At 36.0% G+C, this 15,965-nt stretch overlaps 1 protein-coding gene across 3 annotated transcripts in view; it reads left to right on the plus strand.

The window, feature by feature from the left end:
* Window positions 1–15,965, plus strand: part of pag1 (phosphoprotein membrane anchor with glycosphingolipid microdomains 1) — a 52,669-nt gene that overhangs the window by 27,017 nt on the left and 9,687 nt on the right. For 2 of the 3 annotated variants that reach the window (XM_046834723.1, XM_046834724.1), the window contains exons 2-5: window positions 9,869–9,895; window positions 11,887–12,081; window positions 12,705–12,756; window positions 15,341–15,443. In XM_046834723.1, coding sequence (XP_046690679.1) covers window positions 11,936–12,081; window positions 12,705–12,756; window positions 15,341–15,443 — 301 coding nt within the window. In that variant the 5' untranslated portion in view covers window positions 9,869–9,895; window positions 11,887–11,935. The remainder of the gene's footprint in view (window positions 1–9,868; window positions 9,896–11,886; window positions 12,082–12,704; window positions 12,757–15,340; window positions 15,444–15,965) is intronic. The other variant, XM_046834725.1, reaches the window with a different exon arrangement.

Here is a 15,965-nt window from a genome sequence, read left to right on the forward strand (position 1 = left end):
AAAAAAAAAAAATAAAAAAAAAAAAAATATATATATATATATATATATATATATATATATATATATATATATATATATATATATATATATATATATATATATATACACACACACACACACACACATGTATGTGTGTGTGTGTGTGTGTGTGTGTGTGTGTGTAAGAGAGAGAGAGAGAGAGAGAGAGAGAGAGATAAAGGGTAATGTGACACAAGTATTTAGTGCCTTCTCATTATATCCTTTTTTTTTTTTCTAGCTCTTCCACAAATTAAGAAGTTCGGTTTATCAGGTACAGTCTCTGGTTTTAGGTGTCTACCCACACATGACCCTCCATATATTCATACAGTACTAACTAGATCTTAAAGTTAAATTTTACAATATTCTTAACGGCTCTAAACCACCACCATAATATATTCTCATACCCTTAGCGACTGTAGCACATATAGATGGATGGTGGGTTGGATTTTTTTGAATGAATTTCCTTTCACTTGAGACCCAAACCTGTTTCAGCGAAGAGTGCTCCATGAATATGTGTTTTACATGGGTCTGAAGTAGAAGATCGATGAGATTACTGTGGAGAGTGAAACTCAAGAACCAAGAAGATGGATTCTGAGTTGATAATTAATATAAACAGTTTGCAACAATAGCTTAGGACTACTTCCCAATTGAGTCTGGATCCTCTGAAGGTTTCTTTCTAATTCCATCTCGGGGAGATTTTCCTTGCTGTGGTCACCATTGACACAATCATTAAGGATAAACTTATATTAATAATCTTTTCACTTCTGTAAAGCTGTTTTGGGACAGTGTTCATTGGTTAAAATAACTATACAAATAATACTTTGATTTGAAGATGGTCTGCTGTAGAGCTCTAACTTCAACTTTTTTGATCATATTTGGGATGAATTGGAACACTGACTGCACCCCAGTCCTCCTCACCTAACATCAGTACCTGATTTTACCAACACCCTCGTGGCTGATTGAGCACAAATATTTACAAGCACTTTCTAAAATATAGAACCTTCCATAAAGATAGACTTTATTATAACAGCAAATTGGACTGTGGGATGTTAAAAAAAAAAAAAAAAAAAAAAGGCACAACTTCAATATTGTAGAAAATGTGAAATGGACTTTTTGAGGAATTGTGAGGTCTTTTGAACCAAAATGTTGCTAGGGCTTTTAATTAAATTTAAAACATTCGATATCTTAAAACTTGTTTTCTTTCATCTTATGTTTTATAAAAATGTTTGCACTTTCTCACTATTTGATTTTTTTTTGCATATTGTTGTATTTATATATTTATAACAAATATTTTTTAACCTTATTTTAAATTTGTATTTTTGTATTTATATTTTTTAATATGCATTTCTATTCTACAATTTTTGATCTACTCTTTTAAGTTTGATTATTATTACTTAAAAGAAGCAATAATGATCACAGCATTAAACAGAAGTCTAAGAGATGAATTTGTTGTATTAGACTTCAGTTTAATTTGGAAAGCAATAATAAATTGTGGCAAATTTCTCCAACTTCCATAACAAGCCAAAAGATGTTTTACAGTCGTTGTAGATAAAACTGCCAACAAACAGGATTAATAAATCGCTCAGCCATTTGGTTTAAATACAGCCATGTCCAAATGAAAAAGATCATGTGATAATAAGATGGTTATAATCATCATATGGCATTTATGGCAGTGTTAATCATTCAGCCTGCAAGCAAATGCCTTTACAGTAACCTTTATTTACAGAAGCTGGGTTTCCAATCCACACTAAAAACAATCTACTACTAATGATAAAAAGATACTAGTAAAATATAATAGATTATAGCTGATTTAATAGTGTTCCAGGGTAAAGATATGAAGGGACTGGAGCAGTGGCTGAACCCGTGGCAGCGTTTCAGCATTCATCTGTCATGTGTGTGCTCAGCATAATAAATCCGCATGGCTGCTTTGCCAAATGTCACAAAATGAGTCGCTAATTTTGCAGTGGACCGTGATTAGCACTTCGCCACTCTCTGGCTCAGGGGAGACATCAATGTCCTGCTTCTGCACTCTGTTTTGAGTGCCGACTCATTTATTTTTTTTCTATTGCAATACTTTCTCTGTGAGAATGACAGAGCAAACAAGAGAGAGAAAGAATGAAAGATGCAAATGAAGCATATTGAAGCATTGCCTCCCTGCAAAAACACTTTTTAATGTATTGCAGCAGCCAAGTTGAGCATCTGGTGGGTAAAAATAGTTGGGGGAAAAAATGTATAATGGTCTAGCATTTGATTCGAGTTAGGCACATACAGTAGCTTTTATGAGTGCTGAATTAATGATTTATTCACTCACCACTTTTGTGTTTGGCACTACTAGTTCTGCTGATTTGTGGTCAACGGATCCTAGTAGAACATTCATTCGTGTTATACTTCCTCCTTGAACGTTTTTACCTGGTTCAAAAACAACAGTTCACTTTATTTTAGTATATTCATCTATTAAGAAAGTCTGTGATCTGTGAATGGTGTTAAGTCCGAGGGAGGTCGTGTGTGACCGGAAATGTTTATGCCTCAAGTGGACCGTGTAAAAAAGAGAACTCCCTCAAGAGTGTAGTCACAAAAAGAGTGTGTTTCCCACACACTCCTTCCCTATTAGAGTTATTTCCAGAACTGCTTTTGGGTACCTTGTTCTGATGAAATATCTCAGATTCACAACACATGGTGACTGATACACAACCTTGTCCACCCATCATTGTTCTGTGTGGGGGTTTCATTGTTCTGTGTAGTCTTGGGTATCTATTGTCCAGCACTCATCTCGCACTACTCAATTCAGTTCAGTTCTTTTTTATTTGTATAGCACTTTTAACAATGGTTATTGTCTTAAAGCAGCATTACAGGGTTGTATAAAATAATGCATAAGTTTACTACCTATAAGTTCGTAAGTTTATTTCTAATTAGTGAGCCAGTGGTGACTGTGGCAAGGAAGAATTTCCTGAGATATGATAAGGAAGAAACAAATTCAAAAGCAACCCCATGCTCATCTTAATGGCATTGAATGTCCATTTATTACAGTTCATCAATGTTGAGGTGTGCTGTTCAGTGATATACTCAAATGCAAACTGTTCAAGCAACCTGTGTTCATGAGTCACTGTAGTAAGACTGTTGATATTAATTCCAGTCCAAAACCTTCCTCAAAGTTCTTGAGATGCTCAGTAACTTCATGAATCTTTAGGCTGTTGATGTGGAGTCATTATCAACTGTATAGAGCGTCTCCACTTGAAGACATAACAATGAGAGTACACTTAAGTATTTGCATGTCATCTCATGTACTGTTATGTGTTGAAACCTTTAAATCCAATGTACCATAATTTCCAGACTGTTAAGCGCACCCAAATATGCCTACACTAAAACTAATAAACTTTACACAGGCTTTAATGAAAGTCAGTGTCTGTTACACGGCTTGTATCTAAACAGTAGCCTACCAAAAAAGTCATTGTTCACTGTCTTTTTCCTTCCGTTCACAACAATTTCTCTCGGGAGTTTATCTTTTGGCAACGTCATGCGTTTAAAAATCACCATCGGTGAAACTTTTCTCCCGATGCCGTGCAGCTCAGAACACAGGTGAAGTGTGTGTTTTCATGCCCGGTTGTTTTCAGCGTGACGAATGATTCGCATTTCCTGTAGACAGTCCGAGTTTGCGGCAGGTCAAACGTCAGAGGAACATCATCCATATTTATGATGTGGTGCGGCCCAATTCAGTGGGAGCGCATCTGATTTAATATAAAGAGTTTTATTGGTTCACCTTAAACCCGTTCAGCAATTTCATTGGTCTAATGTTATGGGGCTCAGTTTTTTGGTGGCATGAAGCTTGTAAAACCGGGAAAAACCCAGGAAAAATCCATAAATTAGCCGCTTCGTTGTTTAAGCCGCGGGGTTCAGAACGTGGGAAAAAAGTAGCGGCTTATAGTCCAGAAAATACGGTATATAATCTATATACAAGTTCACAGATGCCTTCAATTGACTGACCTCTCTTATTGACAGGAGAACAAAAATCCTCCCAGCCAGACAGCATGCCCAGGTTTGCTATCATGGCTGTGGCTTCTTTACTTATAGCAACATATTAACGTGCAGCTCTGTATATGAAGTCATATATTTAACCTCTTTCTTACATGTATTTATAAATCCTTCAGGTTTCAAGGGTCAATATGATTGGTTGTAACTATGATTTTTGAGCATAATCTAAAAGTGTGTGCTCGTTCATAATATTTTCCTTGCCAAATCTTGTTGTGTGGAAGGATTATTATTATTATTATTCAGGGCAAAAACATTCAGTGAAATCTTTCATATGAACTTGCATTTTCTCTATATGTTAGGAGTGTATAAATCCTGTAGCTTGTATAAATCCTGAACATTGCACTCTGTGAAATATATTTGCTTACATTCATTTTACAAACTAAGTAAGAAGCTTTTAATTTAAATACTATTACAAGATGTGTGTTTTGCTACGTGACCGTAATCTCAATCTAAGCAAAATGTCCATCAACTGCTTTGAAATAATAATTAGAGGCCTAACTTCAGCATGTTTACTCACAGCATGTTTTTTTTAACGCAGCTTGCAGCTTCTATATGAACATTTTTACCCATTCACCTACTTTAAGTGAATATACAGTATAAGCATTTTATTCATTTTTATTATAATTATTATTATTATAATTATTATTAATAATTATAATTATAATTATGCAGCACATGTTACCAATCTCTGTATCTTTAAAAGTAAGATATAACAAATAGATACCATTATATTCTTCCCTCCCAAGTAATTTCTTTTTGTGTGTCGAGTTTTTTTTTATTGCTCTTAATTTACTTATGTATATCAACATGTATTGCTGATAGAGATAATCTAATAAAATATAGGTATTGGTAGAATTTAACTCTGAAATGTTTGTAGGAATCTTGTTTAAATTTGTAGAATTTGAGTTATCACCTATATAAATGAATATAGGTGTGCTAAAGCCAGTTATATCCCTTTTTCCCTGTTTAGATGATATAAAGGTAAAGAAACATCATTTATATTACTACTAATCTGAAGGAAAAAAAAAAAAGATTAATGTCTCTAATATCTCTGGGCATTGGGATGGTGTGTGTTGTTCCTTCTCCAAAATTCAATTTCCTTAATAGTTAGTATTTCAGACAGTTTGTCCTGGCACTGTGTGCTCAAGAGGGGGCACACAGTGGGGCTTAAGGGCTATGGCCGGCGACAATTTCCTGTTTGTTCCATTTCACTATGATCATACCACCTTGACCTCCACAATGATCTACTGACAAGCAGAAACACTGTACACAAACCCCATCACTCACTTGCCACCAGGGTTTTCCAGATATTTTACCTGTATGAAAAAAAACTGTTGCCATAGAAACACAGAGGTACTTCTTTATCACGGAGGGATTAAATTGGATGTGTCCTCTCCTGCACTCCTGTAATGCAGCTGCTGATTGGTGCTTTGGTTGCTACAGGGTCTAATAACGGTCTCCTCGGTCCTCTTGACTTCCAGACCACACAGACGACCATCACAGTAAAATCAGAGACAGATAATTAGCCGCCCTGATGAGATTGTGCATAGGGGGCTTAAGAGGATGTGCCCCTGCCCACGTTTGAGATGCATACGATATGAGGCACAGGAAAAAGATGTAATGGTAATTCTTTATGTTTGGCCTTTGTCTATCGCACAACAACGATCTTGACCTGGATAATGATCTGTAAAGGCATGGGCTGATAACTGAATCTGTAATATGATAAGCACCCACGAACGTCATAGAACATTTTACTGTTTCTGCCATTAGGAAGTACGCACACAAGCATTTTTGGAGCGGTTAAGCCATAAATTGTTTTTACTTAGGTTTGCCTGCTGAACACCTCAGAGGTTGTAAGAATGAGGAAGATTTATAGATGCATAAATGCTTTTAATGTTCACTGCCATTGCTAGCTAATCTGAGCTAGCTATCTAAGCTAAGATGACAGAATTTCTTAAGGGATTAGTCAAACTCGAACATTTTTCTAACCTTCACTGCTACTGCTATTTAACCACCTAAATTGAGCTACTTTACAGGATTTCTCATGGAATTAGGGAAGCTTATTAATGCTTTTAATTTCTTGACCGGTACAGCCAGCAAACTAGCTAATTTGATGTCACCTGACAGGATTTCTCAGTTTCCGTTTTCCACATTCTTTGCAGTGGTTGCATTTTTTTCACCGCTAGCTAGCCAAATATTTCAGAAATCCTGCTTGAGATTTCAACCTGCTCAGAAATGTTTGACAACTTTTATTAGCTAAATTATTTCTGAAATGCATTTCTGCTTTCAAACTTTAAGCTACATCTGATGCTGGTGTGGATGTCAAACTAAACTTTGTGGAAAGATTCTGGCTCCAGACATGTTGTTTTGCACTGTTTTTCCATAACCCACATAAGCAGGTCTGTTCGAGATGCTGAATGATTTATTCAGGCATTTTGAATTCATAACTCCATGCTTTAAAGAACGCAATTGGTTTCAAGCATTCCTTGGCAGATTGGTATATCTGATTTCACTGCTAGTATAATCTTTTGTATCTTATGTGCCACTGAACTGGATGTATTCCAGTTGAAGTCAGTCATGCTTCGTAAAGCAACATTACAGGGGCATTAATGTCTGTTAAGCTTTTCCTGTCTGTCAGATTCACTCGGCTCAATCGTCAATGCTCCGAACAGTAAACCTAGCATGTCATGTGCAGAGGCTTACAAGAGATCTATTACTTTTCCAGAGACAAACATCTGCTACAAACCTAAAAAAGCTTTTACTCTGGCTTTCTGTCATTTAGATTTTATGCTGTTTCAGATATGTGATTTGCTAATATCTTCCAGCTTGGTTAAAAAAGAAAAAAACGAATGACATCTTACCAAAGTTCTTACAGTTAAGTTGAAGATTTTGTACACCCCAAGATAACATTAAAAAAGGTACAGACTATTGAGTATGAAAGCTTTTACAAAAGCCCATTTATTATCACAAGCTAAAAAAAAATGTCAAATGTTATCAAATATTACAACAAATAGTAGAAAATCAAAGGATATATTTCCAAAAATGTTCTATTCTAAATGGAACTACATTTCCCTGAATATTATGTAATTGTTATATAAATGTTTTCTAGTAACTCATATGCCCACCTGGAACTTCATTCAGTGGGGTCTGTGAAGGCCATTTGAGTTCTTCCACGCCAACCTTGGCAAACCAGTGCGCTTGTATTGTGCACAGGGGAGTTGTCATACTGGAACAGGTTTGGGCCTGTTAGATCTAGATCTTAAATGCTACAGCATACAAAGATATTTTAGACAATTACGTGCATTCAATTTTGTGGCAGTAGGCCCACATATCACACACTACCTTTTGATAGATCAGGTCTATTGAGGGTCATGGACATTTATTTTTTCCAAACTTTTCTCTTTTTCTTGCAATTGTTTTTGCATTGTTACAGAATGCACTCCTGTGGTGTTTTTCTAGATAAATTCCAGATAAACTTTTTTTTAGATGAATCCTTAATAACTATCATATATTATAGCACTGTACAATTTTAGTTATTGCATTTTTTTCACCCATTGTAGTACAGCTATTTTATATATATATATAGAATTCAAATTAACTTTTCTCCAACCAGCCTCTGTCAGCACAAAATCTTTTAATAACAGAGCTGCCCAAAAACTTTCTTATTGAGTTACCCACTCCCCAAATTCTGTTATTTATTCAAGACATGCCTGTGGTTTGTGCATTCCTGCAGTTGCTTTGTCAGAGAAGTAGCATTCGCTCTAAATTCCCTTTATGGTGCTGTTCTTCTGCAGAGGGGCTTGAACTGCATACCACAGGAATTCATAAGCAGACAAAATTTTCATGCTTCTTTTTATTTATTTATTTATTTATTTATTTATTTATTTATTTTTGCTATTAGGAATACACCATGATGAAATGCAGGCAGTAAATATAAAGCATTATTAGACATGGCATTTTCAGTTCTCATGTCATGAATTCAAGGAGTTTCACAAGGTTCATGACATCAAAAGTGTGAAACCCATAGAGAAGTATAAATGCTGATGGTCTTCCATTTAATTGTACTTCACTTCTGCACAGATACAATGGCTACATGTAAGCACATACAAAGGAGATATAAAAGTAGAACTAAACATAGAAATTAGATTGTTTATATTTAGCTCTTTCAGTTTATTTAATAGAATAAAAAAACGATACAAAATAAAAAAAAAACCCTACAGTAGCCACAAGGGGGGAAAAACAATGCAAAGAGAAGCAATTGTAAAAGAATGCAAGGAAAATTAATAATAAATGCAGAAAAAAAAAGAATAGAATACAAGAATGAAAAATAAAAAAAGTGCACACACACACACACACACACAAAACTCAGAGGTCAAGACTGACAGTGTGTGAAGGTGGTCTTATAGAGAGATGTTATTCTAGCGTATGATCCGTATAGTTTAAGTGCAGGAGAGAACACAAGCAGGGCCACAGCTTCAGCATTCCAGTATGAAAGTGATGCCTATCCAAATACATTCCTTTTTAAATAGCTTTTCCATCCTCCTATTTTCAATGGCATGAAACTTACTTAGAGTATTTCTAAGGAAAATAACTTTTTCCTCTGTTAAGTCTCGGGTTGTATGTTTTGGACTGAAGGCTTCAAACATTTTGAACTTCCTCCTCCACGCAACTCATTAGAGCAAATGATTGCACAAAGCTTGATTAGTGTGTCACACTTCATTAATGTAAACGGCAGCTCAGAAAGAGCACCAGTGGACATTCTTTCTCTAATATCTCTCCCTCTCAGAAACACATTAGCAAACAGCGTTAGAATTTATTTATTTCCTGATGGTACACAATTAGTATTTATGTAGGAGTTTGACTACATTTTAGCAGCACTGCACACGATGGATATTTCCAAAGACATAAAACGCTTAGATGAATAGGGATGTCCTGATGAAATATAAATACTGATTGATTATCTGCTCAAACGAGTGTCATTTTCACTTTAGATTTTAGAGGATCTTTGTATTCCTCCTGATGCTGGTCTTTCATCTGATTATTTTTCATTTAATAAACAGCCAAAATGCCAACTTGCTATGTTTCTGAAAAACTTCTAGATGTGAGACATGTTGGCTGGCTTGCTTCCACAATCTGTATAAATGAAATTATTATTAAAATAGAATCTAAGGCTTGATCAAGTGTTTGTTGGCATATAATCAAATTGTTGCACTATTAGAGATAATTATTTGTAGCTCCAGGCCTTCAAAGCATGTTCTGTTGTGCATTTACTGATGCGAGTACAGGAACACACCCTGAATGAGGTGCTAGTGTATGCAGTAACACAGCCCCCTACACACTTACACAGTCATTCACACATACAGTAGTGGCAATGTAGAGTATCGAATCATTCATATTTATGGTATTTGGCAGATGCTCTTATCCAGAGTGACTTACATTTCAACTCATGACCTTCTGATCAGAAGTCCAACGTCTTCACCACTACACTACCAACTCCCAATCTACATACCATGTTCATTAATGATGTGAAAAAAGGATGCTCTTTAAGGTCCAACCCTTGATCTGGGAAGAACCTGTGCCACCAATATTTCTCCATGATATGTCGTTCACATACTTTTGTTGCATGTGTTCTCTAAAGAAAATGTTTTGCTATGCACAGAGACCTCACTCATCATAAAAATATATGATGGCGCATGGTGTGTATCATATCAGAGTATTCATCAGCATGCATTTTCCTGGGCAGATATACAGTATGACTCGCGTTCTGTTTCTGGGTGCTCTTAGCCTCTAATCGTTCTCTCTGTTTCTTGTTTTATTGCAGGCAGGGCGGCCAGTTCTGAGTGCTCAGGTAGGATGGTGTTTATTTATACTTTTCATAGAAACTGCCACATAATTCATGTAAATGTGTTGCTATATTTGATGCCCTTTCACCGTAAGCCGAGACATTTCAGGGCAAAGTTGTTTTGTAACTGACAATCTTTATGTGGAATTATGCATTTATGTCATCTGCCTAAACATGACAGTTGATTAGATGTCATCATGCTTGGTGCATATTCCTGGACATAACAGGGAAAAAAGAATAAGCCAAACACAGAATGGCAAATTATGAATCTTGTACTGGGTGTAATAACAAATCTTTGGTCAAAAAAGATTTTAACAAATTATTTCCTTATTAGATTTGTTTTTTCATGTGGGCACATAATCAAAGCTTAAGACAGTTAATATGTGGACATGTGACAGAAAACATTCATCATTATCATCATTATACATTTGTGTACCCGAAGACTGTAGAGTGCAATCCTCTAATCTTGCTGCACTGTTAATTTGCATATGTCCTTCAGTTACTTTCACAATGGGCTTGTTTTTTTCCATGGCACACACACACACGCTTTCTATTTAAGAGCAGAGCAGCAAAATATATCCAAAAAAGGTTGCCGACTACAAGGTGCCAGCACTTTTGTTAGCCCAAAGCTGTCTATTCAGAGACCTAGTGAATGAGTGAGAGAGCGAGTATGAGTGAAGAGGAAAGACTCTCCCCTCTGCGAAACTCCTCAGACACAAAAGAGTATGGCTTTCTGCCACTTTCTGGGATGCCAGCCATCAGATTGTTATCTGCACATTCAGTTTGTGGAGGTGCGGTGCACTCAGCTTCCCATCTCATCTAAAAATAACTCCACACAGGGGCTTGCCTTGCTGAATCCGGCCTAAGCCTCACGATCATTGTCAGATCAGTGCTGGACAGCAGTCGTTTGTTTGCACAGATTGTCAGACTGCAGTCTTAGCATGAGGAATACTGTAGTGTAAAGATGCATATTCGGGATTGAGTTTCTGCGCCCCCTTCTGGAGGACATTAACGCTGATATATTGTATCCCGATGTTCAGGTTGGGACTATTTTGACTGAATATTATATCGGTTTAAAATTGCATTTGGGTCTGCATACATTTTTGAAGGAAAAAGTTATTCAAACTGAGTAGCAAAATATTAAAAAGTATAAAGAAATATTTAGGGCTCCAGACCGCGACTAAAATGGTCACATTTGCGACCAAATTTTACCTAATTTAAGGTAACTTTAAATGTTGTACTGTATATTATATATAGAAGGCTTGTCCATGTGGTCTGATCCAACAGACGAGCTCCTGTAGCTCAAATTGCTAAAGAAATAAATACTGTTAATGCTCGATGGGTCAGAATTGTTATGCCTGGCCGTGGTGTGTGTGTGTATGTGTGTGTGTGTGTATATATATATATATATATATATATATATATATATATATATATATAAGCAATAAATTATTTTTATTAGAATAAAAAACACTGAGTTTTAATATTTTTCATGCTTGATATTTAAAATGTATTTAAATAAATCAATATACAGAAGCTGACTTATTCATTCCGAATAAATGGGAACGTCGAAAATTAATCGAACAAAAAAATTATTTGATGAAATAAAAATCAAAGGAACCATGGCAGAGCTGTTCAAACTCAGAGTTCAAGTAATTGTAGAGGCAAAATTCATGATTATGATTTGAATATGATTAATTATGCAGTCCTGGGTTCACCGATGTTCAATTAAATATGAGATGACTATTTTATATAATAGAGTTGACTGTTATCTGTTTGTTTTGATGTCGCTCTATTTCCTTTAACGCCCATTTTATTAGAAAAGCGTGTAGTGTGTGGTCAAGTGTTTCACACAGGAAAAGGTGTTTGTTACAAGTGTTATGGTTGTGGTTGTTAAAGACACAAGTTCCATGCTTAAACAGTTGATGCTGACTTGTAGGTGACACATTGCTGATATCTCTCTCTCTCTCTCTCTCTCTCTCTCTTTCTGTCCTTAGCTCTTGTAGTAGTGTGGCCGATGTAGGCAGCTGCTGAGTGTGATGTGTAATGGCTCCTGTGTTGAGTGCTCTGTGGGGTTCAGGGGTTGCAGGATCGGAGGTCAGTGGTGAGCTGGCTGTAGTGAGCACGCTCACGGCACTGTGGGCCTTCCTGCTGCTCACTGTGCTTCTGGTACTATGTGCCAGCTGTCAGGGGTGAGTACCTCATTATCATCATCATCATCATCATTATTATAATAATAATAATAATAATGCTCTCTCATGCATTCAGTCTGGGATTAAGCTGTAAAATATTGCAAATATTACTAGATCGGATGGTGTTAGTCTATTAAGTAATACATTTTGTAGAATGGTTGGAGAAAAGAATTCACCAAGCACTAGCAACTTTATTTCACATTGGATGTTCTCAATCGTTGATGATTACGTCCTCATTGATGTGTCAGTGAAGTGGAATGTGGCAGAATATCAGTAGAAATGGAGATAGAATCTTCGGGATGTTTCACTCTAGGGGATGTAAATGTTTTGGGTTCCACAAAAATGTCCAAAATAATGATAATCACTTGTCTTTTTGGTCTATTTACACCAACTCGTAGATTCATATGTACATTAAAGCTAATATTTTGTATAATTTCAACCTGTTTCCTTGCATGTGACTGCTACAATCACTGTATTCAATGTAACATGGCAAATTGGTATACATGTCTGAATAAAATATCTGTAGACGAATGGACGAACAGATTTAATTTTTCCCACATGTACAAGCACTTTGCACAAGTTGCAGAAAAAAAAATCAAATGCATTTTTTTTTCTCTCCCCAGGCAAAAGAAAGCGACCCGGCTTCCTGGAGACCATGAGAACCTGATGAATGGGGTACGTTAGCGGGATGCTTTTGATGTGAAGGATTTTTTGCATTTCACATCCTTCTCTATGCATGACCGAGACTCAAAGCAGAGCCCCACAGTGTCTTTTTAATCATTTCTCAGGCGTTTGTTTGCTCTATAGCTCTCACACAGAGCCATTTTTCGCTGAATCAGGAGTTGCTTTGGAGAGAGCTGATGGTGTAGATGGTGTGCAGTTTAATTTGTAGTTTTGGACTTGGAGGACTGGGTAGAGCACAGCACACTGAAGGGGCTTTGTGGAGCTGACGCTCAGTGGGAGGAAAACATGAAGCAGGCAGACATGCGGCTTTGTCAGGCCTGGGGACATGGGGAGTCTTTTTGTGCATGTGCTTTATGCATGGAGGCTGCAGAATTATCATGTGAGAGAAAAGGTCAGGAGTTCAGCGTTGTTTAGAAGCAGGGAGCATCTATGAAAATCTCATTTGACTTCTCATGTGATGAATGCACTTGCATATTGCATCTGACAGAGTTATATGTGCATAGCATGGACACACATCTGTGGGAAAGTATTAAGCTTTCATTGTTGCTTGTAGACTTGTTTTGGAATGGTTGCCAATTGGTTTTCATAGTTTGTTGCCTGGATTTTTGTATGTCCAGACTGGTGTATTTGGATCCTGATATTATTGCCTAAAATGTTCCTTGTTCAAAAATAGAATAGGCACTTTAACATGCATCATACAGAAATAAATCTCACATTTTATTTAATGCACTCTGATTTATATTTTAATCTTTGGTCTGCTTGTTAATGTATACTGTCACATATGCACTGAGCAATTAGAGAAAGACTTTTACACATGCAAAAGTAGGCTGTGAAGCAAAAACCTTCATAACAATGAAATTATACTTTTGTATATTGAAAGAAATATGATAAAAACAATTAACACACAAAACAAAACAACAAAAAAGTTGTTCAGTCAATCAAAAGCAAGTCTAGAATCGAATGTGTCCTTTCACTGGAAATAAATAACCAGAATATCGGCATTCATTTTTGTGTAATGTTTGAATAGTTGGATTAAGTTCATAGATCAAGTTTGTGCTTAGAAAAAAACCCTGTCTGACTTTCACTACACACTAGTATAATCAAGCTAGAGGTTCAATAGGGTCTTTGTTTATAGATGGTAAACAGACTTCAAAACGATTGTTAGCGAAATCGCAAAGCCACCACCAGGTGGCGCCAAAAAGCAATTTTTCTTCCTTCTGATGTGCCAAAAACCAAAAAGATGATGTGCCAAAAACCTCCATCCAGTTTGTCTTTTTTCCCTCCAGGAGTGGCTGGTATAACAGGGCAGCAGAGTTAAGCCATTTATCTTTCGGTGATACAGAAAAACCATTCATATTTATAAAAATATTCATTTATAAAAATTATTTTTTTCCCTCGACATCAGATTATTAAAAAGGATTCTTTGGAATAATGCGCAACAGCACCACCAACAATTGAAAAAATAGAATACACAGAATGCTGAGAGGAAGTGAGTTTCAAGTGTACATTGATTCAGCCTGTCATTGACCTCTCTGACAGTGATTAAAAAGAGGAAGTGAAATAGATTGTCAGGGGTAATTAGTGCGAATGTGGTGGGTTTTAGTTTTTATGCTACTTCCTTTTTTTCTGAAAGTTTGGAGGAAAAAAGTTGATAGAGGCAGAACCAGTTGGGCATTACAGATTTAAATGCATAAAGGAAGACACACAGCTGGATTTGTAAATATTTTTTCTTTTTATGATGTGTGCACAATAAGACCAAACCTAAAATCAGATCTTTTGGACATCTTAAACTAGGTGAACTTCAGTCTTGTACCCGACTGGACACTAAGAAATCCTATTATTAACATGGATCTGACTCATCAGGAAGGAGGAGTGACTCACCCCATATATATAGATAATAGAAATCATTTCCTTTTTCACTTTCCTATATTTATAGATGTAGTGAAACTTGTGTAACGGCAGCAAAAGGGGACGAAGGTCTCCGAATCATGTCTCCAAGCTTCAAAAGCTGATTGTCTTTTGGTAGACTGCATTTTAACTGAAGTGAACCCTCTTATAGAATCAATCCTTTAGTATTATTTTCTGCCGAGTTCTGGGTCCTGTTGGTCTATCAGGAAATAATTAGGATGATAAGGCTGATAATGCAGTAAAACTGAAACTAGGATGTCAAATTCCTCCCTCAGACCTTAAACACATAATCAATCATTATATGTTAATCAAGCGCCAAGCAGAAGATGACACGTTTAAAAATGGCAAATAACTTTAAATTTACCCCAAAAAAATCTCTAGCACATTTTATGTCATGTAAGCCATTCAAAACTGACTTTTCCACTAAACCTTATACATATTGTCTTACGTTTCTATATATAAAACCTTAAAAGTCGTATTTTTTTTTGTTTGTATTGTATTGTATTATCTATTTATCTTTTGAATATTTGTAACTCAGCTTTTGCCATGAAGATAACCTCAGATAAGCCTATACATCTACCATTGTATGTATAATACTTATATCAAGAAGAATGTGTCTTGATTTGTCCTTGCTGATATGAAGTGTCTTTGTCCTGTCTCTGTGCAGGTGTCAGAAAAGGAAGTATGTAGTCAAACAGCAGATACAGGCAGCCATGGCACTGACCTGGTGGCCAGTAGCTCCTTAAATGGACCTCTTACAAGCGGTACAGGTACAATTAAAGTTTAATGTCATATACATAATATATTAAACTATTATAATCAGTTAAAATAACTTGTTTAAACACAATCATTTTTACTGATAAATAATGAAAAAAATAAAATATACAAAAATTCTCATTTGGACAAATATGGAGGACAAGTCTTGTTTCCAACACTATTATTATTAATTAAGCATCATATCTAAATTTTGGTCTGGAAATCCCTTCCATAGATAAAGTTTACTAAAAGAGAGTTAAAGTTAAATGTTAAAGTTGTTAGACTTGCAGACTTTTTATTTTTTAAGATTTTGTGAGTATGCAGACTATTCAAAGTGCAAATACGGTCATGCAGTAGCAGCCTTTTTCTCACTCTTATTTGACAGCCAAATGTGAAACTTATAAGAGCCAGTTTTGTTCCGATATGTAAATACATGCCACGCAACAGTAGTTTAACAGGGAAGGTGGTAGGAAGGATACAAGTATAACTGTGAGCTGGAGCCTTTTTGTGTTGTCTTTTTTATCTGTTTATTAAGG

This window comes from Silurus meridionalis, chromosome 22 (assembly GCF_014805685.1).
Source record: "Silurus meridionalis isolate SWU-2019-XX chromosome 22, ASM1480568v1, whole genome shotgun sequence".
NCBI classification, from domain to species: Eukaryota; Metazoa; Chordata; class Actinopteri; order Siluriformes; family Siluridae; genus Silurus; species Silurus meridionalis.